We start from the raw sequence: 26,457 nt of genomic DNA, 5'->3' as shown, positions 1-26,457 counted from the left end.
TAATTATCTTCTTTTTTTCTTTAATTTTTAAATCAAATAAAACTTGTAAATACAAATTATGTCAAATTATACAAATTTCTTTTAAAGGTCATGAAAAATTAATAAAGACTCGACAAAACAGAACAGAAACATTTAACAAGAAATCAAAAAAAAATTAACATAAAAAATTACACACACAAAAAGAAAAATTATCCACAAATACATCAAAACAACAAAAACAAATAACAATCTTACATCAAAACAACAAAAATAAATAACAATTTTAGCCAAAAATAAATATCATCTTCAACCTCTTAAACCAATACTAACCCTAAGATTAGACAAACTAAACTACATATTTTTATCTATTTACCCTCAACTCCATTTCATAACTAAAAATAATAATACTATACTATATTATTTTTTTATAATTTTTAATATTATATATCTCAATTATTTAATATGATTAAAAGACTATAAACAAGTTGGGCTATCTAATTCAATTTTTATTTTATTTTTTTAATTGGAGATTATAAGGATAGTTATTGGTCTATTATTCTCTATTATAAAATATTAAATGATACGCGTTTTGATGTCATTTTCTATCTATCAATTCGAAAGTCTTAACCATATATAATGACCAATTTGATTCAGTTTATAAATACAATTTTATTTTAAATGAATAACCCAATAGAAAGGTTAAATTGAAATAATTAGTATAAACTAAATACTATAATATAATAAGTTATTCCCTCTTCTAACTTTAGAAGAGAAATACTAATAATAAGTTCATGAGTTCGAGTTTGTCAGACGTCTGGTTAAGTGTTTGCGGGTAATACTTAATCCGTTGTCTATTTTTTTTTTAATATAATAAGTTGAATCAAACTGGCCTTAAATCCCCCTCCCCTCTTTTCTTCTTCCCTAAGTTTCTTGTTTACGTTATTCATATCTATCTCTGTCTGTCTGGATTTTCCTTTGAGAAAATTCTCAGTTTTTTCCAGGGGAGGTGCAAACGTTCACTTCGTATTTCCATCTTCTCTCACCCTCCCCTTCAAACCCTAAATCAAAAAAAGTTAGTTTTTTTGATCTTGGCCTCATTCATTCGTTTCCTTCAAACCCTAAAACAATCTTCATACACAAATATGGGGCAACAGCAATCGAAAGACGAGTTACTGTACCAGCAAGTTAATTATGGTAACACCGAAGGGATTAAATCTCTCCGTAGAGAAGGCGCTGGTTTGGAGGTATCAATTTTACATTTTTATGCTGATTTTGTGGGTTTATCGAAGCATATATAAGAACTATTAACATGAACGGATATGGGTTTTTTTTTTTTTTAATTTAATTTTTCTACAGTGGATGGATAAAGAAGGGAAAACACCTCTGATACTTGCTTGTATGAATCCGGGTCTTTACAATGTTGCAAAGACTTTGATTGATTTGGGTGCTAATGTTAACGCCTATCGTGGAGGTATGCATTTCCATGTTGATTCTTTACTTTTTGATCTTACAAAAGGGGTTAATTGTATTATATTAGAGTAGATCCTTTCATTTTAATTGACGTTAGCGAAAGATTATCTTGAAAAATAGCAAATTGCTTAGGATATCAGTTGAGCAAATTGTGTATGCACATCCTCAAGGGAAGTAGCCCATTTGGAAACACTTATTGTTTCTATTTATGTATCTTCCAAATTGGTATCTTGTGAATGATGTCTTATTAGGTTAAAGTGAAAGTGCTAATGTAATTGTCTGTTTTTCAGGTCGTCATGCAGGTACTCCACTACATCATGCAGCGAAAAGAGGACTTCAGCAAACTGTTAAGTTACTTCTTGCTAATGGTGGTAAGAATGCCACTGTTCTTTTACGATGATGGTCAATTATTTCTTTGAATGTATTTATGATGAAACTGATGCCTTTTGTTTTCTTTATAGCTTAATATGTTCTTTAGTCTTTAACCATCTTTTGTGTGAAATTGCAGCAAATGCATTAATAATGAATGATGATTGTCAAACTCCCCTTGACGTCGCAAGAGCTAAAGGGAACAGTAATGTTGTTCGTGCAATTGAGGTGCTTCAAAAGTTTACCGACCATTTTTTATGTTTGTTTTATCTTTCCTATAATGCACTGATTATTATTTTCTTTTTGTATCAAGGTTTAACAAGATTTTCTTTTAATTATGTTCAGAATCATATCTGCCTGTTTTCTGGTTGGCTGAGGGAGATCTATGGTCCCGGCTTCCTGGAAGTATTTGCGCCACAACTTCTTTCAAGGAAAGTGTAAGTATAGAATCTCTTGGTTGCTTGATGGCTTTTTTCGAATAATTTCGTCATTCAAATAGAAGAAATATAAACCAAGCACTTAACAAATGTCAATAACTTTATTCCAACATTTCAATCATTCATTTAAGCTATTAAATGAAATAAATCGATTAAATTTTCAGTTTTAATCATAAGCACCTTTACTTTCACCCAGGATTCAATTGCATATAATTAGAGCACATCGATGCATACTTATTTGTGTGCTTTATTGAATTGAGATCATGGCCAGTATATTAGCCTATTCTCTTAGTGTCATGTTTAGATCAAATTCTAGAATTCTTTTCTCTCATATTAACCTCCTTAATGTGTTTGGCATATGAGTTTTGTGCTCCAAGCTAATAATATATTGACCATGACATCTTGTTGTTTTGTCAGTTGGGTTGTTGTCTTACCAATTGGTTCCCGCAATTTTACAAGGCCTTTCAAGTTGGAGCTTGCTATGTATTCCAGTGATCTGGTATTTACATATTCTGAACTGTTAATTGATCTAAACATTTGATTGGTTTAATCTAAATAACATATCTTACCTGTTTAGAAACTGAGCTGGTCTTATCTAAAGTATGGAATATTTACCTTTCCTCAAATCGCTTCAGTTTTGAATCACTTAGGTCCCTTCTAAAAACACTGTTGCATTCAACCTCTTATTGGAGATGAATAGATTTTAAAAAACATCTTGTAACCCCATTTGGAAGCACTTCTAATTTGTGGGCAACTGACTAGTAAGTTTTTGAATCTGTCCGACTAAATTTACTTTCAAAACATAATCTCATCCAGATATGTTTGTGGATCCATAATTTTTGTATTAAGGTGTTTTCGAATGGCTCGTGTAAGCTTGTGTAGTATATGTTATATTTTGTTTGTGTTCATTTCTGTTCTCACCAGGCAACTAGGATGCCTATGTAATATGTATGTATCTTATTGTACACGGTGTTCATTTTTATCACTATTATTTTAAAATGAGATTTTTTTTGTTTGCCAAACAGGATGCCCAGCCTCGATCCCTTATTCCACTGTGGAAAGCCAACTTGGATGAACCAAATTTTAGCCGACCCGATCCAACAGTGATAATTGCTGATATCGCAAAAAGTAATTTTTGACCTTGATTCCTAAATTAACTGTTATGTAGTTTACCAAAATTTAATTGATTTTGTCTTCATGCATAGTCTCAAAACGCTGGAGGAAAAGGCGATGTATTGTGGCTTCCTGTGAGAGAATGAATAAGACTCGAAGAGTTAGGCGTAAGTTATATTAATTTTTACCTCAGACAACCGGAAACAAATTATAAGTGAGATAAAACAGTTATTACAGATTAGGAGATTAAAGAGGTTTGAGGGGAAGTGTTATTCTGAGTGCTTAAGAGATTTATTTATTTTTCTTGCTCAACAACATAGAGACCTCAAAGTAGTCTCTCCAGGTTGAACTAGACCCTTCATGACCATCTCTCCAGCCGCTCTATCTCAATCGATTTCTAGATGGGCTGGACCAAGCATATATGGATATTTGACATCCTAGTTATCAACTTCTTCATCTTTGTTGATCAAATTTGCGACAAATGCCAACAGTTGTGTTCAAAGGTCACCACCTTCTACCTATCATGGCGTGTGGCAAGATGAGATGACGAAGAACGATGACCTTTGGATTTGTGGTTGGCTTTTGGCTCACTAAGATGAGAAAGGAGAGTGTAAACTTTGAGGTCTCGAAGTTGAGTAAGGAAAAGAAAAAAAATATCTTAAAAATCATTTTCTGAAGTCATAGGAATTTAGAGGAAATGTCTAGGTTCGGGCAAGCTGGCTGGATACATGGTATCTGAGGTGAAAATTAAATTTCATAAGTTGTGTAAAAAATAGTAATTAGTGTCTTAAGTTGCAAACTCATCTTGCCACTTAATCACTTCACAAAAATCAAACTCTGCTAGATATAAATTAGTGAGAACTATTGGGATTGTTTGAGCAATTCACGTAATCGCTGAAATCTTGTCAATTGATTATGAGTAGCTTTGTCGAGATCATGGTGGAGTTTAAAGGAGGATATATCTGGTAACAATTAAATTTAGGAGTTTCGCTCTTAAATCAGTTTTGTATATATTTGATCCTTTTAAAAAAAATGTGTCTATTCTCTTTTTTCCCAAAATAAAAACTAAGTGTTACTAAAATATGAATTAGCTGTGCATGTTCTCCAATTTGCTTGTAGTATATATATTAGCAAATACTTGACAAAAAAATGAATATTTTTTTTGTGACCCGGGTTTATTCCCTGGGGTGGCTAGCACGACCCCCAGTCATGACCATACCTGTTCTTAGTGGGAATTGAACCTGAAACATTTGTAAGACCCTTGCCACTTGAGCTACCTGGTGGGTAAAAATCGAATCGAATGATGAATATCTTACATGTTTTGGGATTTGTTAGAAATGAAAATTGTCTGGACTCAGACAATGCTAGGAAAATATCTTCTGATATACAAAATAGCTTTTCAAATATTCATAAGTCATAGACCTTACTTTGACAAATGAAATTATGATTTTTTAGCAATGGGAACATCTTTTTAGGGATTACTCATTTCCTTGCCTCAACAACACATTAGTATACGAGTTATAAAATTTTGCAAATCACTGCATTTGTTTGTTTACTGTCTAGAAGCTGGAACATTTTTATAATTATGCTTATTTTGTTGCAGAAACACGCATAAAACTTGGATCTGCTAATGAAAGTGACAAACAACAATTGCAGCAGTTTTGCAATGCTTGCAAGGGAATTCCTCAGGTACTGAAGTTATCTCCATTCATGTTAGTTACCTTTCTATGGTTTAAATGAGGTCGGCACTCAAGTTGCATAAACACATAATTTTGACTCTTGCCCTTGCTACCATGTCAGTGTTTCATAAAGAACAATCCAATTGGAATTCCAATTCTAATGTTGAAAGCATATAACAAAAAAAATGTTAGGATGCTTGTTAGAGATGTATTGTCATTGAATTTGGTGGTTCCAAGTCCATCCATGGTTTGTTTGAACACTAAAAATAAAGAATTGGAATGATAGTATATCCCATTCCAACATTTTTAATTTGGAATTACAAATACAGTTTTTCTTTGTCTTAAACATTTTATCCATTAACATCATGGTCATCGTGTCAAACCAATTATAGAATTGAAACTAGAATTCTAAACTCCAATTCCCCTCATCAAACATATATTTTCTTTTGTCAAATTACAATGTTCGATTAATTGATATTGTCAGATGTTGTCCTTTTCCATTGACAATAACCCTATTGTGGAACACAGGTAATGCGTTCTAACTTTCCATTCAATACTCAAGTGCCAATTGCCCCTCCACCCGCAACTGGTCCAACTCCAGCTCCAGCACAACCACCTGAAGAAGAAATGGAGTTAGCTATGGCAATTAGGGCTTCGATGAATTCTGCAATGGAAGCAGGACCATCTCATACTAACAACACCAATGCATCCTCCAGCAGCAGTTTCAATAGTTGGGATACTTCAAAGATCCCATATGAAAATCCTGTAGAAGTAGTCCATACCCCAGCACCTGAAACTTCAGTTCCATCTGCCCCGCCAATTGAACAAGCAATCATAGAGGATGATGGTCCTATTCACTATCCATCCATTGATGCCGACAACCCTGTTGATTTATCTTCTTCAACAACAACTACGACCGAGAATGTAACAAATAAGACTTGGAGAAAAGAGGATACTGATTCTTCGTCTTGTGTTATATGTTTGGATGCCCCAGTCGAGGGGGCTTGCATTCCATGTGGTCACATGGCTGGATGCATGTCTTGTTTAAACGAGATTAAAGGTAAGAAGTGGGGTTGCCCCGTTTGTCGTGCAAATATTGATCAGGTAGTAAGGCTCTATGCTGTTTAGCAGCTGAAGAAGGCATTTGCTACTTACTGGTAAGCATAATATCTCGATGGCTTCTATATATCATTTATCAACATCATTAGAACCCCATCTGTATACGCATTTTGAATTTTCAATCTGTCTAAGTTTAGTTTCAAAATGTTTTTTTATCTCGATGAATGAAAATAAGGGTTTCCAAATGGGGTTTCTTATACATATTTTTAAGATTGTGACTTCTGATCATATATTTGACTGTTTATTTATGACTTGGGATGAAAATTTTGGCAGATGAAATTTGCTTGCCTCAAGGAAGAGATGGGGGTAATGTGGCCAGGACATAATCTATGACAGAAAATACTAGAAACCAAAGTAAGATCTTATATATTGATATGATAATTAGTGATTTGTTATATTTTGTGTATTATAATACAAGGTTTTCTGGTAGCCTCCTTAAAAAAGGGGCTATTAAAAACTATTGAATTCTTCTTATATATGAAGAATGCTGTATAAAGGCTGTATGAAAACTAAGACTTGATTATTATGTGTTCATCTCAATATATCAAATCTATACAATTTCCTTTGTTCTAAAGTCATTAGGCAGAAATGATTCACTTTCATGCATCATAACCAAAGGAGGGAATGATAACCAAAGGAGGGAATGATGTGGCATCACCTTATTGGTTGAAAAAAAGATAAAAAAAATGTACGAGAGAAGAGAGAAATTATTTTATTTTTTCATTAGAATGTGTCACTTCGTTTCTTCTTTCGAATTCACTCCTCTAATCATTTCTTTTAATAAATGGAGCATTCTCAAATCATTTCTTTTAACAAATGGAGCTCTTATAGAATGTTGGTGTTTTTTTAGATCATTTTTGTTTAAATCCATGAGTCTTCTGAATTTATGTTAAGATATTGCTTTCTTCTGATGTCTTGATTATCACAAATAAATTCTTGTAATAAGGGTATTCTAACTAACTTTTCTCATATCTTAGACTAATCTCTGGATGAGTTTTGCACAAAAATCATTGACAAAATTTTACATTTCAATAAAGATGTTTCAATTAAATTAAGATGATATTTTATGGACAATTTTTAAAAAAATGATGTTTTCAATTTAAATTTTACATAATTTATCATGGTTACAATTAATATAGTATGATAAAAAAAAATGTGAGAATTATTTTACCATTTTTGATGAGTTCATGATAAATTTTACCATTTTAAGTATGATATGAGAAAAAAAAAATAATAGGAATAAAAACACGTTGCCTATTTAAATTTTACCATTTTTATGAGTTCATGAGAAATTTTTACCATTTTATAGGAAAAAATTGAATTTATATTTATAAATAAAAAAATTTGTTATTTTTTTTATTATTTTATAATTACTTTTATACTTAATTATATATTTGATTAAAAATAGTGTCATGTATTAAAAGTCCTTAATTATATATATATATATATATTTATATATATATATAACTATTATTTTTTTTATAAGTAATATTTTGATTAAACGAGTTTACAACTTTTCAAAGTTTTTAAATAAATGTTTGATTTACATTGGTTAATGATTTTAAGTATCTCTTAATTTTGTCAGTATTAGAAATTGATACGTTATTTTTATCAAGCTAACAATTTAAAAGTTGAGACAAATAAATGTACACTTTAAATACACTAGTTATCACACTACTATTATCATTTTTGTCAAAAAAAAAAAAAAAAAAAAAAAAATCAATTTTTGTTGTGAAAATTTTCTTCACTAATTTGTAATGTCAATATATTGTCACCAATAAATCTTTTCATCTCTAGTCCCAACAAATTACTTAACCTTTTCACTCATATTAAATAATAGATTGATATCCACATATTTAACAAATGGAAAAAAATCTAATAAATATTACAAATTATTTGAAATGACTCAACTCATAGAGTCAAAAAGGTCCACTCACTCAACTTGTGCTTCCTTCCTTCCTTCTTAGCCAATGAAAATAATTTAATATGTAAAAACAACAATGTGAGTCTATTATTACTACTTTATAAACAAAACCTTTAATTTTTAACCCCACATTTAGGTGTTTTTGACTTTTACCATGTACTTCAGATTCTTTTCTAATGGTAAACATAGAACGTTGTCCAAAACATGAAACTTCTACTCCAAACGCAACTATACATAAAAAGAAGACTTAAAAAGATATTCGAGGAAGAAGATTGAGTTAAGACAAAGTTGAAAAAAACGAAAACAAAAGGTTTAGATCGCGAACCTTGCTAGACAAGTGGAGAATTGAATATCGAGTTAAATGATTAAAAATGTAATGAATATAGTACCAACTTGCTTTGAGATTTGTCCCAACTTTAGTTAAGGAATCAATTTGTTTTACCCTTCCTTTAACCAACACAAAGACATGATTAGTCATTCTCTTGGATTTGGCATAATTATCAGCTTAATATCTAGGCAACTACTTCATTATAAAAACCATGAAACCTTTTTCTTTATTTTAAATGATACATGCATTGTGATATGAAAATGATGTTTATTTAGTCCAAAATATAGAAACATGACAAACAAATCAAGTGAAAAATTATATTGAAATCGAGAGAACAAAACACAATGCACAAACCAGAAAAAAATAAAAGAAACATTATACAGAGCAATCGGATCCCTAGGGAATCAATCGGTGTCCGGTGTCCCCATTCGGATTCAACAAACCTCGTAATAATTACATTATGAGTTTGTCAAAAGTTATTGAGTTTCTGATGATCCATAAAGGATGAAAATCCAATTATTCATTTACGTCACCTTTGTGGGATAGGATCAGGGCCGGTCCTGAGAAGCCCTTAGAATTTGGGGCCTACACAAATTTAAATTTTGGGGCCCTAAAATAGTAAAAAAAAATTAAATTTTAATTAATAAAATAAAGTATAATTAATTAATATATTATAATACGAGACTAAAAAGGAGATAAAAAATATATTTTTATAATATATATTTAATATTAGAGGAGAAAAAAAGAAAAAATTAATATTAATAATATAATATTATTAAATATAAAAAAATGGGGGCCCTGTAAAAGTGGGGGTCTATGCAACTGCATTGGTTGTCTTACCCTAGGGCCGCCCTGGATAGGATTATCTGTTACGGGACAGGACATGGAGGGACAAAACAGTCATTTAAAAAAAAAATTGTTTTGTCCCTCTCTATAAGGTGAACAAGGAACCTTCTGGAACATGCAACCCTCGCCGCACCTTAGTTACCCTAATTCATGTATCCCAACGACTTTAACCCACTGAATCTCGGTCATGCTCCAAATAAGACATCAAATTTTCCCCCAATAAATAGAATGCAACGAGATGATAAGTCATATCCACCTCACAAAACACACTAGTCCTCTACTTAGAATAATAATTCTCTTCCCCATATATTTGTTTGTCATGGATGAAGATTTCGGTGTGAACAACTCTACTCTATGAATAAAATTTAAAAATTTTATAACATTTTTTTTAATTAAACTAGTTAAATCTAGAAGTTATAACTCATATTTTGTTTTTTTACCATCGTTAGGAATCACATATGGTTAATTATTTCCGGTGGAATTTCTCCAATTGATCTATCATGATAAGATTTGATATCAATAGTCAATCTAAATTCCCTCATGAGAACTAAGTGAAATCGAATTGAATGTGGTGATTTTTTTTAATATGATCGCAATTGATATTAATAAGGCCAACATAAGATATGGTGTTAATATATATAGAGAGAGAAATTGATGCAGCGTGCGTGGCTAGGATGAACCTTTATCAAGATTCGTTGATTCTTACGAATACCGAAAGTTGATAGATATTGAGGAAACCTCGTTTTCTGATTAATAATCTTCCCCTAACAAAGTGTTTTAAGATTCTTTTAAATACTCAAACCCTAGCTTGCAAAAGAAATAAACAACTTTTAATAAATTGCAAAAAACACCCGAAACTAATAAAAATGCGATTTTGAGCCCCTAAACGTTTCCGCCCGAAAAACACTAGGCAATCGTCGAAATCTGACACTTGCGAGATATTTTCGGATGCTGCAACTTTCGCATAAACGCCTCTTCGACTCGCACCGCATCATTCCCCCCAGGGTAGAAAAGATTCGTCCTCGAATCTGGAACCGCATCATCCTCATCAGAAGAAGACTCACCCACAAAAGGAACAAGATGCTTCACATTGAACACATCAGAGGTACGCACATGGCTGGGAAGGCGTAAACGATAAACATTGGGGTTGATCTTCTCCACAATCTCAACAGGACCAATCTTCTTAGCAGCAAACTTGCTATATTCATGAGCTGGAAAACGATCCTTAGTCAGAATAGCCCACACAAAGTCACCAACTTCAAAATCAACAGCACGCCTTCTCGAATCAGCCTTCTCCTTGTACTTGGCAGTAGCAGCAACCAAGCGGTCATGAGTGGTCTGATGAACCTGAGCCAACTGACCAACAAAATCCGCAGCAGTGGAATGAGGACGCACCTTGCTGGGCAGCGCTAACAAATCAAGAGGAGCACGCGGAGACAGCCCGTAAATCACATGGAAAGGACTGAAACCAGTGGAGCGATTAACAGCATGATTGTGAGCAAACTCGGCCTGAGGCAGCTTCAGATCCCAAGCCTTAGGATGATCCCCAACTAAACTGCGCAGAAGGTTCCCCAAAGACCTATTAACAACTTCAGTTTGGCCATCAGTTTGCGGGTGATAGGCACTGCGAAAATTCAGCTGAGTATTAACCAAACGCCAAAGACTCCTCCAAAAGTGACTCACAAAGCGAGTGTCCCGATCAGAAACTATGGAGGCAGGAAGTCCATGAAGGCGATACACATCCCTGAAATAAAGCTGTGCAACAGCCACAGCATCAGAGGTTTTCTTGCAGGGAATGAAATGAACCATCTTCGAGAATCGGTCAACATCATACACTGGCGCTGAATCTGAAGGAAGAGCAGAGTCAGGATCATCCACCTCAGTAAAAAGACCACGATTGGTGGACTTTGGGTTGCGACACTCTGCTTGGCGATGGCCAACTTCACCACAATTGAAACAACGCAAGCCACCGGGACGTCCCTGCGGGGGGGCTGTAGTGCTGCGAGGGGGGGCTGGGGTGGGATGGGCCGGCTGAGAAGAAGAACCAATGCCACTAGTGGGGACAACCTGTTTTCCAAAGCTACCCGAACCGCGCCTGGCTAGCTGTTTCTCAGCCTGTGAAGCACGCTGATGTGCCTCAGAAACAGTCAAGGGATCAAACATATTCAAAATATCCTGCAACTGGAGGCGAAGACCACCAATATAGCGAGAAACCATCTGGAGAGGGGACTCAGACAGGTCAACACGAGCCACAAAGGTGTAAAACTCAGTGGAATAGTCATCCACGGAACGAGAACCCTGACGAAGATTCTGGAACCGCTGGTACAGGTTACGTTCGTAATTATATGGTAGAAACGCAGCCCTAATATGCTTCCTGAATTTGTCCCAATTCGTGAGCTTTGCCTTACCATGACGAACACGTGTCTGTTTCAACTGCTGCCACCATGCTTGTGCACGACCATGTAAGCGGATCGTAACAAGGGGTACACGACGATCTGCAGGAACTTCCTTGAAATCCAGAATCTCTTCAACCTGAGAAAGCCAATCAATAAACTCCCAGCGATGATTGAGGCGTTCAGGGGATCGATTCCGAAGACCACCGAGAGGGTTTTCATCTGTCATCGTAACATCATCTTCAGGGTGGTGCATGTGCATAGATGCATCCATCCGTTGCGTCAACCATTCAACCTGCCGCCTCAAATCGTCGTTATCACGGCGAAACTCAGCGTTTTCACGTCGCAACTCAGCAAGGTCACCATCATCAGCACCAGGGGTAGGGTTGCGCGGCTGTCTTCAGGGCGGCATACCTCAGGGTCGACTGGAAACTGATACCAACTGATGCAGCGTGCGTGGCTAGGATGAACCTTTATCAAGATTCGTTGATTCTTACGAATACCGAAAGTTGATAGATATTGAGGAAACCTCGTTTTCTGATTAATAATCTTCCCCTAACAAAGTGTTTTAAGATTCTTTTAAATACTCAAACCCTAGCTTGCAAAAGAAATAAACAACTTTTAATAAATTGCAAAAAACACCCGAAACTAATAAAAATGCGATTTTGAGCCCCTAAACGTTTCCGCCCGAAAAACACTAGGCAATCGTCGAAATCTGACACTTGCGAGATATTTTCGGATGCTGCAACTTTCGCATAAACGCCTCTTCGACTCGCACCGCATCAGAAATGATTGAGAGATGGAATTTAGGTGAGGGAATAAGAGATGGAATAAGAGATGGAATAAAGCGTGATTGGCTGAAAAAATCAAATAATTTCTCTCTTCTCTCTTTCCTCCCACTTTTCTCTTTTTCCAACCAATGAGATGATGCCAAATCATTCTCTCTCTCATTCTCTCCCTCAAATTCTCTCTCTATCACTCCTCTCATATATATATATATATATATATATATATATATATATATATATATATATATATATATATATATATATATATATATATTAATATTATTAATTATGTTTTTATAAGCTTAGTGATATTGGTGAAGAGTTCAAACTTTAGAAACATATATATTTTTAATTATTTTCCGTGATCATCTTAAAATGAGTATACTCTGTCTAGGTCAAAAATTAAAAAGCTACCAAATAAAGTAATAATTAATTCATGCTTACAAAGTCACTTCAAATTTGAATATTTATATTTCATACTCTTTATATAGTGTTTGTTAATATTTTCAGAACCCAAAGATTGGAGAAATAATAATAATAATAATAAACATTAATGTTTCAAATCAATGAGACTCTTCACATGGGTTCTTTAAACTGACAATTGAGGGGGTCTTCGCATGGTTTTCACTTCATATATATGGCTCTTCACACGACCTACATATATACATTTTACATGGATGATGATGGTTGTTGTAAAATGTCATATATATATATATATGAAGGGCTTCACATGGCTCTTCACATAGCCTTCACTTCACTTTACATGGCTGTTGTAAACTTCCATATATATGAAAGGGCTTCCCATTGCTCTTCACACGGGCCTTCACTTTATATGGTGGATTCCTCGACCGAGAAGAAGACCGAGGATCACCCATTATTCTTACACCAATCTCTTGATCGAAAAAAAAATATAAAGCTAACCCAAAATTTTAAAATAATTAATAATAAATAAAAACTTTCATGTTCTTCATTGTTTTGATGTGTTCTTACTTGATTTTGATTTAACAATGTTATGATCTTAATGGTGATTGTATGATATTGTTGTATACTTAAAAATAAGAGCTTAAGCCCAAAAGTATTTTGGTTTTAGTCTCGTGTTTCAGATTACTTGGTCGAGTTTTATTTTTCTTTTAGGGTTGCCCAACCAAGAAAATAAACTAGCCATGTCTAGTTTTTTTTGACCCATGTTGTTGTCGCAGGAATGATGTTGTCGACTAAGGAATGTTGCTTTCGACCGAGACCGACATGAAACTTTACCAACTAGACTTAAGCCCTTTCTTTTTATTTAATACTTGTATGTATGTATATTTATAAATTTGTAAGTAATATAAACAAAAATAAGAAGATCCACACAAATGTGTGTGAACAATTACCTTTAGCTCTAGAAAAAAATGTAAATTGTAAAATATATTTTAAAAGGTAAAATTGATTTAGTAAAGACTTATGGAGCGTAAAGACTTATGGAGCGTTGTGGGACATAACTCTCATTCATTTGGCACTTTCTCACACGTAACCAAACGCCAAACTCGAAAGAATATTTAATTGTGTCGTGCATACACCTATATTTTTTTTCCAAATTTGAAAAAATTAGGTGACGACTCTTTAGTAGTGAGATTTTAATTTTAGAAATATATATATAAAAAATATGGTTAACCTCTCATTAAAATCTCAATCTCTCCTAGATTCAAAAGGATGGTAATTTATGGAGTTGCCTATAAAAAAAATTTAACACTTAATTTTCATTATCACTTAAAAATTATTTCTTCACAAAAAAAAAATGAATCATATTAAAGCATGGTAAGATCCAAATCAAATTGAGCTTATTTAAATAATTTTTTATATTTAAATAAGATTGATTAGGTTGATTTTGAAGAGATTTTGAATTTAATTAATTTTTTTATAAAAATATTTAAAGTATATTAATATATATATAATAAAATATTATTTAATATATATATATATAATTTTAATATTTTAATTAAAAAATTAAGTTATATAATAAATAAAATAATGAATAAAATATTTATTTTATTATTATTAAATTTAATATATATATATATATATATAATCTAACAATATGTAACATCTATATATATATATATATATAATGATGCTTAATTTTTAAAGTGTCCGGATTGCCGGGTCGAGAAATGTGGTTAATTTGGATAATTGGGTCGGATTGTGGGTTGACCCGTTTTTAAATTTAAAACGGTTAAAAATAAAATTAAAAATGCTAGAGGTATGTTTTGAACTTACAACCTAACAAAACAAGTATAACTCTTTAACCAACTAGACTACAAAGACTTTATATTTTAAATTCAACACCAAATTTAATAAATGCGGGACGTTTTAATATTAATATAAGTTCAACTTTTTAACTAACTAATCTATATATATATAATGATGCTTAATTTTTAAAGTGTCCGGATTGTCGGGTCGAGAGCTGTGGTTAATTTGGATACTTGGGTCGGATTGTGGGTTGACCCGTTTTTAAAAATGCTAGAGCTATGTTTCGAACTTGCAACCTAACAAAACAAGTACAACTCTTTAACCAACTAGGCTACAAAGACTTTATATTTTAAATTTAACACCAAATTTGATAAACGCGGGACGTTTTAATATTAATATAAGTTCAACTTTTTAACTAATATATATATATATATATATATATATATATATATATATATATATAATGATGCTTAATTTTTAAAGTGTCCGGATTGCCGGGTCGAGAGCTGTGGTTAATTTGGATACTTGGGTCGGATTGTGGGTTGACCCGTTTTTAAATTTAAATCGGTTAAAAATAAAATTAAAAATGCTAAAGGTATGTTTCGAACTTGCAACCTAACAAAACAAGTACAACTTTTTAACCAACTAGGCTACAAAGACTTTATATTTTAAATTCAACACCAAATTTGTTAAATGCGGGACGTTTTAATATTAATATAAGTTCAACTTTTTAACTAACTAATATATAATGATGTTGAGTAAATGGATACTTGGGTCGGATTGTGGGTTGACCCACCCATAAACTTAAAACGGTTAAAAATAAAATAAAAAATGTTATCCGTAATTTTTTTTCACAATTTTTATATTATTACTCGTGCAAATACACGGGCTAAATGCTAGTTATATATAAACATGGTTATATTTCATTTTACTCACATTTACTATGTTATTAAATTCATTAATTAAAATATTCTTTATTTAAAAATATTAATTTATTTTATCATTATCTATTAATATTTTAAATCTTTTACTAATAAAAAATATAAAAAATCTCATTCTCTCAAAATTACTATCAAAAATTACTTTTGAAATAAGTCTAATTGAAGGTAAATTTGATTTAATTTATATCGTTTAATTTATTCAGCTTATTTTTAAATAAATTTGATAAGATTTATTTTATACTCAATTTATTTATTTTATTTTATCTAATTATAAAGGAAAAAAATAAAGATAAAATTGTGTTTAAACTAACAATATGTTTAATTATAATTTTTTATGTTTCATGTAACAAATTACTAGTACACGTTAAATGCTATATAATTCAATGAATCTACAATTTTGAGATACAACAAATTTATTTTCTAATAAAACCAAAATAAACAAAACCAACAAGTTTTTTTATATAGATAAAGGAAATCATTTTGTTGGTATTTGGTGTTGCTGGTTGGTTTGCAACCATTCAAGGGATTGGTGTCAATAGAAAAAGGGGGCATTAAAGTAATTACAGAAATGGGAAGAGTTGTCAATCAAATGAAGAGATTGATGGCAGGAGGAGAAACAAAATCATGTTATTCCTCCCCCTCCCAAAAATACTAATAAATATTAATATTAATATTTTTTTAATTTATTATATATTAATATTTATTCTTCCACCACTCTCAACCTCGACTATTTCCACAAAAGTCATGACCAAATTTCCCCACTCTGCCCCATTCATTCCAAGAAATTCTATTCATAATAATATTGATGGTTAAGGGAAATATATTCACCATTATTATAACAAAATAAATTATTTTTTATTTGATATTAAAGAATATATAGTTTAAATAAAAAAAATGAAAAAAAAATGTAATCATATTATACAAATATTATTTATCATTTTTACATTTTTAAAAAAAATCATAATAAATAAGTTAATTCACAATATAAATAAAGTCCAGGTTAAATGACAATTAATCATAATAAGTTCAAGTTAAAAAAAATAGCTTAGATTCTGGTTTTGAATTCCAGTCAAAATGTACAAAATATGAAGATTAAGTAATTCATCTAAAAATGACATCAAATAAATTAATAACCCGCATTCTTATCAAATAATATTTTTTTCAAAATAAATTTTAATTTTTTTAAAAGTTCTGTTATAAGAATTTATTTGGATTTGTTATTCAACTAATTTGAAATTTTAAAGTGAAATGATTTATACAGTAATTTGAGTTTCATTAAAAATATATTAATATATAATAATAAAATATATTTTATTTTTTAAAATAAATAATATTTTAGTATTTTAATTAATAAATTCAACTATAAAAAAATGTAATTTAAATAACTCAAACCTTATTGTAATAATGTAATATATATATATATTTATTTATTTATTTCTCATTACACTCTCCCTATAGGATGAACAACGACAATTCGTCACAAATTCATGGATATATAAAAAAAATCACCATTACATAATTTATTTATTTTGGTAAAAGATCCAGATGTAAAATCTCAATTTACTGAAATATGAGTCTCCTCCTTTACATAAACTATCTTTTTAACTTTTAAATTATTCAATTCATCAATAAATATCAAAATATTCTTATTTTAATTATAAATATAAATAAATATTTTAATAATCTAACTTAAATAATTCTATTTTTATCTAATAAAATTTGAATTTTATAACTCTAATAGCATTATGTCACATCAAATTAATTAGATTCTTCTTTAAACAAGTTAAACTCGGTCTAATATGGATCAAAATTTGTATAAACCTTCGATAGGCACAATATACACATTCACAACATGATAGGCATAAGCGGCATGATCGGCATAGCGACACGATAAGCACATCCACGTCACGATTGGCATAGGCGGCACGATATTGTCTTGACTCGGAATTCATAAAATCGGCGTTGAAATCAGCATTGATCAAGGAAGCGCGATCGGCACATGCGGCACGGACAACACGATATTGTCTAGCGTCGTTCTGTTGTGCAGTTGGCTTTACCTGTTTTTCTAGTTTCTTTTGGATACTTTTGGGGATTTATTGATTGTCGTCTACTGTGTAGTTTGCTACTCAATCAGGTTGGTCTGCATTGAGTGGCTTTTGTTGGCTCATCTATTGTCATTTTCTGATATAGATTATTGTTGTTGATTTCTACTGCAGGTCTGAATTTTTGCTGGTTGCTAAGGTATTTGGTTGTCTGTTGAGCAGGATGAGTCACGATGAGCCTATGCTCGACTGGCCTCCTCAACCAACCTAAAAGTACAAGAAAAAAATAAAGGGAGTTTGGAGAAATTGGTTGAAAGGGCTTCCACTTTTACTAGGTGTCCGATCGGTCTCAACGCTGCTGATGCAGATTACGCTTCCTTCAATCCAATTGTTGCATCGACCAGTCACATGGCTGGTCTACCAACCGGTCAAGACCGTCTTCTGACTCATCTCCCAACCGGCCATGACGCTCCTCCCCTAACCGATCATGTATCCTCCACCCGACCGGCATGGCCGCTCTCAACCAAACCAGCAGCGCTACTCCTTCGACAGGCCATGTTGCTGCCACCCTGACTAGTCACGGTGCTGTTTTTCCATCCAGGCTCACCTCATCCACTTCGGCATGTCACGACATCCCCACTCCGACCGCTTAAATCCCCGATAAGTCGTGGACCATGGGACGAAATAAAATCGCAAATCTAGTGGGCATTCAGAACCAAATTCTCAAGTCCCTCGCCCAGTTCCAAAGGCATGAACTTGTCATGACCACTGAAAGGAACGAGCAAATCATTTGTCAATTCAAAATCCGATTCGAGCAAGATTAAAACTAATTCGACAAAGCTGAATACGAGAAAATTATTCCGTGGTCAGTTGGTGTCATGAGGGAGTTCTACAAGTGCCCCAAAACCTATGCATACACTACACAAATAAATGCAAACCGAACATGGAAAACCAAAAATGTTTGGGGCAAAACGGGACAGCTAATGGAAGCAAGCTCAATGTGGATCCTAGTCTAAAAATTAAAACGCTTGAACACCCGCTCCAAATTGAACTCCCCCTAGAAATTGAAGAGGGATGCTTCAATGATTGGAAACGAGTTGTCGTCGGTCACTTCATGAGGACCCACAAGGCCACATTCTGAGCAAGCCCTCTTCCGATAATGGAGCGAAAAAGGACTCAAAAACGTCAAAGTCAATGACTTTGGCTATTTCTTCATCACTTTTGGCACGGAGCCTAAAGCCCAAGCCATTGCCGACTCAGATTTCACATTCATGTTCAGCTTATGTTTCAAGCTTGCCAAATGGAATGAAGAAATGGACATCAATAGCAAACCGCCACAATCCAAACGAGTGTGGGTGAGACTTAGAAACATCCCATCGCATCTTTGTAATTCCAAAGCACTTGTTTTGAGCGTATCCCGACTTTGACTCGTTTGAACGTATCATGTTTGCCCGCGTTTGTATTGTGATTGACTCAACAAGTAAAAAACCGAAAAAAATTCGAGTTAAGATGCCGGAATGGAAACATGACCATCATTGAGGTCATGTACGAGTAGTTGGAAAAAGAGGACATGGAAAAGAAAAAGAAGCTCGTGACCACTCCCGAACAAGAAAATGTCAAGGTGGTCAAGAAATCCTATATTGAAATCCTCAAAGCAAATGAAAGCCACAACGGACACGTAAACGAGAACCAAATCGATCCCGATCCCACTGAGCCTGAAACCGAGGCCCTTTCCCACTAATTAGGTTCGAAAAGCCTGACGTCGACGTGGATGACAGCGAAAGCCAAAACATCTTGAAAACCATGAACTCCGAAACCAAAGAAAGCCGCAACGTTGTCAAAGAAACCACCTTAAGGGAAACATCTCATACTCTCAACTTCAAACTCAAGACCAAAAGAAAAAAGTGACAAGAGAAGCTAGCGAAGACGAAGAAGCCGGAACTTTATCCAGAAATATATCCCAAAAGAACTAAGGGTGACAAAAAAGAAGGAAAAAAAGAACAAGGACAAAGACAAGAGAGACGAGTCCGAGGAAATCAACCCTATCGTCTTGTTTTAATTGATTGATTGCTAGTTTCATTCATTATTCACTTTTGTACTTTAATTTAATGTCCGTGTTGTTGGATTTCTCATGGCCATCGTGTATTGACTTTGAGCAAATTGTTGTAAGCTCAAATTCATCTCTTTTACTCCTTTTACCCTTTTCGGATTTTTTTAATTAATGGCGTAAGCCATTTCTAAGAAAAATTAAAAAAATTGCATAAACCTAAAATATCAAGCACCAATCAACCTTATTAATTTTAAAACTAATATTTATTCTAGATCATCGTATTTATAAAATTAGTCTAATATTAAACTTTTTTAACCTATCTAAATAATAATAAATTAGAAAAAAAATGCACCTAATCAAATATTTCTAGACACTTCAATGGAATGAAAATTATGTGTGTTTCAACATTTATTCTTCATGTTTTAAGGTTTCGCCTGAAAAAATCTTATCAATATTCATATATAAGAAACTATATATCAAAAAGTTGATTTTTATTTTTATTTTATTTTATTTTTTACTATATGTTTAAAAATTCCATAGTTTTGGTCAAGCTAACTATATAAGTTGTTTATTATCAACAAGAAACTTGTGAGTAAAAAAATTATAGATTGAAATATGTGAAGACTTAAAACTCAGCCAAAAAAAAAAATTATTTATTTATCCTTGTTTTTCTTCGACCCGATATGCTCTATAAGTTAACTAATCTTTCTTATTAAACTATGATATTATAGAGGAAAATGTAATTACAAAAATTCTTCATTATATTATCCATCAACGAAGAATGGCTCAAATGAATTTTTTACTCATTTTCTTTATTATTTAATATTTTTTTTATTGATTGTTCATTTGATAAAAAAAAAATTAACCACAATCAAACAATATTACATCTCAGGACGGACCCAGGAATTAGGGTTGGTGTGGGCTTAAAAAAATTTTGTGGTAGACTTAAAAGAATAACGATAAAATTCTGAATAAAAATATTAGATAAAAGTAAGTTTTATCATTTTTTTAATAATTAGATATAAAAAATATTGAAGTATATTGAAAATTTTAAAAATTTAACGGGTATAGTCAAATTTGAACCGTTTGGGTGAAGCTCACATGAGCCCCTTCATAGATCCGTCCCTAATTACATCCACTATTATCCTTACATTAATCATTTTATTAATTACAATTCTAAAGTATTCTATATTTTTAAAAAATAAAACAAATATTTTATAATTATATATTAATACATATTTTTACCAAAAAAAAAATACTCATTTGCCCAAAATCAACCTCCAACATTTGTAAGTAAATCAAAATTTATTAAAAACAAAATATGTTTGTTCATATTTTTTTAATTCAATCCTAAATCAAATATTATTTTATATTTATCAATTATATCACTCAATTCATCTATAGTAGAAACTCTATAAAATAATACACTTTGGAGGACCAAAATTTATTAATTAAAAGAGTTATTAATTAATCGATAAATTATTAATTATTAATTTATATATTAATTAATATTTTATTAATTTATAGTAAAATACTTAGTTTACAAAAACACTTTTAAATTTCTACTTAACTATTTTATACAATGTATGTACTGTATATCAAATAAATGACCCAATTTGAAAGAAATCTTCAATCTCCCACCTTATTATGCTTCTTGTGTTCAATGTATCACTTTATGACATTAAAAATATTTTCTATATAAACAAGATCAAAATATGTGTTAGATGCAATGAATCTTGCAATTTCAGCATGGACTATGGATGTTCGTGCAAATACAATTGCGAACTGCTTTCGTCATTGTAAATTTCGATCAACAGATAACGTGACTTTTGAGAACTCATATGAAGGTGGTGAAAGCACTCAAGAACTCCAGAATTTGATCAAAGAGTTGGGTTATCGCAATGCAATGGATGTCGAAGATGTTCTGATTTACCCAAAAGAAAATGTAGTTACACAGTTGTTGACTGATGAAGAAATTATTGAAAGCGTTATTAAAATTAATAAAGATGATATCGATGAAGAAGATGATGAAAGTTCTACAATGGAGTCCCCTTCGCGAAACGAAGCTATTAAAGCGGCAATCACATTGAACAATTTCTTGTTGAGCTATGAGAAAACAACACCAGAAGTTCTTACCATGTTAAGAAAAATTAGAGACGACATTCAAGGGGAAATTGATTTCAACAAAAAAAAAAACAAAAGACAATTGAGTCATTTTTCAAAAAACCTTCATAAATCATTCATATAATATGTTATATATAAGGAATTATTAATTTATATTTTATATGGGGTGTAAAGAAATTATCAAAAATGTATTATCTTATAATTTTAGCGAATTATTAATTTAACACCTTATCCCCGAGTCGGAACCGGCCAAAAATATTATTATCTTAGAAAGTTTATTAAATAATCGAGTATTAATTTATCGAGTTTTGTACTAAAATATTTAAATACCATTTATCTTTATATATTAATTTCATTAAAATATTTATAACATTACCGAAAAACTCAACTCAAATCTTTTATTTATTTCAAAATAACCGACAAACCCAACTATATGGACTAGTTTGATTCAGCTTATTCTGAGCTTATTATCATTAACTTATTCAGCTTATTCTCAAGTATGTTGGATACGTTATTAGCTTATTTAATCGTTAAGTTTGGGTATGTTTGATTTAGTTTATACGCCAAGTTTATTTATTTTTTTATATTTATAATATTATTTAATAATTAATATTATATATATAATGTTATATATATATATATATATATATATATATTTAATTTTAAATATTAATAAATGATTTAAATCAAAAAATAGTATATGTTTCAAAATAAATTATATTAATATATAAAAAAAAATTGTTAATATATAATTTTAAATATTATTAATGACTTCAATTAAAAAATAATATATTTTAAAATAAATGATATAAATAAATAAAGTAATTTATTATTATTATATATATATTTTTCGCCTTTTCACATTTTTTATGTCCAAATCTTTTAATTGTCAATTTATTTTCGAACTCTATCATCTTCTTCCTATTATCATTTATTTCAATTATAATTAATACTTTTAATAATTATTAAGGCTAGTTTAATTTCTAAAACTATAATTATAAATAAAAAATGACCGTGTATTTATATTTTATAGTTTTGTTTAATTATTTGATAGATTAAAATACCTATATTATAAATAATAAATAAAAATATATTTATATGTATGTTTTTTTATAATAATAATTTTATATAAATATATAAAAATATTATAAATATATAGAATATATGAGAGAGAATGAATAAAATAATTAAAAATAAATGAAATAGATGAAAGAGAATGAATAAAATAAATAGAAATGAATGAAATAGATGAGAGATGATGAATAAAAAAATATTTAAAAATAACCGAGATTATAATCTTAATCGCAAAAAAAGAATGTTTGATTATAATTTTTTGTCTGAGATTATTAATCAAACGCTCATACGACAGCTTATAACACTAAATCAAACAAGCCCTATATCTTTTAAAATAATAAGGTTTATTTCAATAATTCAAACCGACAATGAAGGTAACCCATCAACAGTATAGTACTGGAACAGTACAGTAGGTTTTCAAGGGTTTTCTAGTATTCATCAAATTCAACCCAAAAACAAACAAAACCAAAACCAAAACCAAACCACTGCCGTTCTCTCTCTCTCTCTCTAATCTAAAATCTCAACTATTTACCAGCAAAATGAAGCTAAACCCAATGATTTCTTACCTAAACTTCTCTCAATTCCAACTCTGATTGTGAATTGTAATCAATCATCGATCTTATCTTGATTCAAGATTACAAATTTACAAACATGGATAATATTTCCAACACTACTCTACAAATGCTCATCTCCAACCCACCAAATTTAACAACCATCATCACCAACTCCATCCCCGCCGCCGCCGCCGCCGTATCATCATCATCTTCTTCTCCGACGAATCTCAGCCGATACGAGAACCAAAAACGCCGTGACTGGAACACTTTCGGTCAATACCTTAAGAACCACCGTCCTCCACTCTCACTCCCCAGATGCAGCGGTGCCCATGTCCTTGAATTCCTCCGTTACCTCGATCAATTCGGGAAAACTAAAGTTCATACACAAATTTGCCCTTTTTTTGGTAACCTTAACCCACCCGCCCCTTGTTCTTGCCCTCTCCGACAGGCGTGGGGTAGTTTAGATGCACTCATTGGCCGACTCCGGGCGGCTTACGACGAAAATGGTGGCGGCCCACCTGAGTCTAACCCGTTTGGGGCCCGTGCTGTTAGGCTTTATCTTCGTGAAATTCGTGATTCTCAGGCTAAGGCTAGAGGAATTAGTTATGAGAAGAAGAAACGAAAACGGCCAAATCCACCGGCGGCGGGGATGATTACACCTCCGACGAACTGATCGGAGTTGGGTTGGGTTTAGGGTTTAATCTTGATGATGCATGGATGAGAATCTGATCATGGTAGTATTCAATGCATTATAGTTTATATATTTGATGAGAATGATCTTTGGTTAATTATGATCTCTTTTTCATTTTCTTTTTCATCTTCATCATGATGTATTGTTCTTAGAAAAATATTTATTTTCATCTATTTTAATTTTCTATCATGTCCAAATTTAGGTTGGATTTACTTATAAATAATGTTTTGTTTTGGAAAATGAGCAACTTTTCATTTCATTGGTGATCAATGTGGTCATGAAAATTACTCTTTTTGGGGGAGTGAAACTAAACAAACAACATGGATGAACATTGAAAATTAAAGAAAAATTGAATTTGGTTTGTATTTTGGTGTAAATTATGGAAAACAGACCAACTTAATTATCTTAATAAGTGAAACAAAATGACATTGTTTGAAAAAACCTAGAGAACCTGGATCTTGGTTTGAACCAATATATTTTTTAAATATCTAATTATAATATTGTGTTATATAATTAATGTTATTGGTTTTTTTTTTTAATTCAGCTCTATGTGTTTTCATATAGCCTCATTATATTTGGACTTGAAAGAAAAATAAAATTAAATAGGAGATTTAGTTTAAAATAGTTGCTAAAAAATACATCTTGGAACTTGTTTTATATTGGGATATTTAGGATTTTATTTTTATTTTTATAAAAAAATTGTTATTATATGAAAAAGTATATAGGTTTTTTTAGTTTTTAATTATTAAATTATTGTAATGTATTTTTTATTAAAATTTTATAAAAATAAAATAAAATAAAAGTATTTTAATTAATAAATCAATTAATTAGATAGATAAAAATAAATTAACTTAAATAACAAAAAATAATTTTTAAGAAACCAAATATCACACTATTGTACTTAAAATATCTTAAATTAAAGTTGATATGTGATCAGTAATTATCGTATTATATTAATAAAATTCAAATCCTATGTTTTTTTAATTTGGATAGGAGACATATTATTACTTACCCTAATCTTACAAAAATAATAATAGTCTTGTACTAATAGTGCATAAGATAAATTGTTTATATTTTTAGCCACAGTTCCAAAATATTATCCTAAGAACCATCTTTTGAAAGGTAGGTTTCAAGAGAAACGTCTAATTAGAGATGCCAGATAGAATGATTTTTAAGTGGAATCAAAGGAATGCATTTTTTTGTTTGGAAATCGCAAACAATAAGGGTTAGCAATGCCCCGTATGCAAAGCGTGTAACTTTGTATCCTCTATCCAAATTCGGGATTAATTTTTTCTTTTCCTTTAATAGTGATGGTAATAAAAAAATCATAAGGATAAAGAATGCAATACAATAAAAAAAATTAGAAACTCCAAAACGTAATTAACTATGCGACTAATAGAGAAACAAAGGTTAGAAACCAGATATATGAAAGGATATTGATTAATGTGGACTTCAGATTTTTTGTTTTGTTTTTGAAAACAGTCATCTCACATATTAGAATTATATATTTTGAGATGCATGGACATATGAAGAAGTGAAGATTTATGTAACAATGATGTTAGTTATGATGTCTACAAAATATAAACACCAAAGCCTTAATAATCAACTTCAAGTATTTGAATAATTTCAAATAATTCCTTTTTCTACTAATTAATTAAATTAATATTTTTTAATTCAATAAACTCATATTTTTGAAATGATCTTAAAAGACAAAGGAAGAGTGGAAGTGTCAGGTTTTGTAGGGTACCTGTTTGTTTGTGATATATATAAAAGAGACATGTAATTAAACATCCAAACTGTCAGTCCCGGAAAACCTCCACTTATGACAAGTTAATTATAAGTTATAGATTTTCCACACCACTATGCACTATGCTTGTTTGGATTTGAATTCGGAGTTATAATATGAGTTATTTAAAAAATAATAATTAATAACTTTTTCCACTGGTAAAAAAAACTTAAAATGTACCGGTATATAATAAGGCTATGTTTGGTAGAGGTTACAACCCTGTAGATAAAATATACTTATATCTATAGTAATTAAAAGAATTGTTTGATTATTATATATTTATATATACAGAATAAATTAGGTATAACTTATACCTTATAAGGGGTATAATATTATACCTACCTACACCTGTTACAAGGTTGAATAAATAATTATAAACTTAATATTCTTCTTTTTACCCTTGATTTTATAAAATTATTAAAATTTTAAATTCTGTATTATATTTTAAATTATAATAATAATAAATTATATCTAAATATTAATTTAAATTTAACTATTTGATTTTCAAATTTAAATAATTA

The 26,457-nt window shown here is 31.1% G+C and overlaps 2 protein-coding genes across 3 annotated transcripts; both read left to right on the top strand.

The window, feature by feature from the left end:
- Window positions 1-940: 940 nt before the first annotated feature.
- On the top strand, window positions 941-6,722 carry LOC124937669 (putative E3 ubiquitin-protein ligase XBAT35). 2 transcript variants are annotated; one of them, XM_047477970.1, is made up of 11 exons: window positions 941-1,223; window positions 1,336-1,450; window positions 1,740-1,820; window positions 1,958-2,046; window positions 2,164-2,255; window positions 2,673-2,754; window positions 3,281-3,383; window positions 3,461-3,535; window positions 4,972-5,057; window positions 5,576-6,204; window positions 6,440-6,722. In XM_047477970.1, exons 1-10 carry the CDS (start codon window positions 1,122-1,124, stop codon window positions 6,173-6,175), a joined length of 1,425 nt encoding a protein of 474 aa, XP_047333926.1. In that variant the 5' UTR covers window positions 941-1,121; the 3' UTR covers window positions 6,176-6,204; window positions 6,440-6,722. The 2 variants fall into 2 exon arrangements, with proteins under 2 accessions (XP_047333926.1, XP_047333927.1); XM_047477971.1 differs by lacking the exon at window positions 3,461-3,535.
- A 16,703-nt stretch (window positions 6,723-23,425) lies between these two features.
- Window positions 23,426-24,226, top strand: LOC124937670 (protein LIGHT-DEPENDENT SHORT HYPOCOTYLS 4-like). The gene has a single exon (XM_047477972.1). It carries the CDS (start codon window positions 23,557-23,559, stop codon window positions 24,130-24,132), a length of 576 nt encoding a protein of 191 aa, XP_047333928.1. The 5' UTR covers window positions 23,426-23,556; the 3' UTR covers window positions 24,133-24,226.
- Window positions 24,227-26,457: the final 2,231 nt, after the last annotated feature.

This window comes from Impatiens glandulifera, chromosome 5, assembly GCF_907164915.1.
Source record: "Impatiens glandulifera chromosome 5, dImpGla2.1, whole genome shotgun sequence".
Lineage (NCBI taxonomy): Eukaryota > Viridiplantae > Streptophyta > Magnoliopsida > Ericales > Balsaminaceae > Impatiens > Impatiens glandulifera.
Note: the sequence above shows the minus strand (reverse complement) of the source record. Positions and strands in the feature narration are given on the sequence as shown.

Excerpts from the sequence above, each read along its gene's own strand:
- LOC124937669 (XM_047477970.1), top strand. The coding sequence starts at position 1,122 with ATGGGGCAACAGCAATCGAAAGACGAGTTACTGTACCAGCAAGTTAAT. Across the intron at positions 1,451-1,739 it reads TGTTAACGCCTATCGTGGAG|GTCGTCATGCAGGTACTCCA; the intron begins GTATGCATTTCC and ends TCTGTTTTTCAG. Across the intron at positions 2,256-2,672 it reads CAACTTCTTTCAAGGAAAGT|TTGGGTTGTTGTCTTACCAA; the intron begins GTAAGTATAGAA and ends TTGTTTTGTCAG.
- LOC124937670 (XM_047477972.1), top strand. The coding sequence starts at position 23,557 with ATGGATAATATTTCCAACACTACTCTACAAATGCTCATCTCCAACCCA.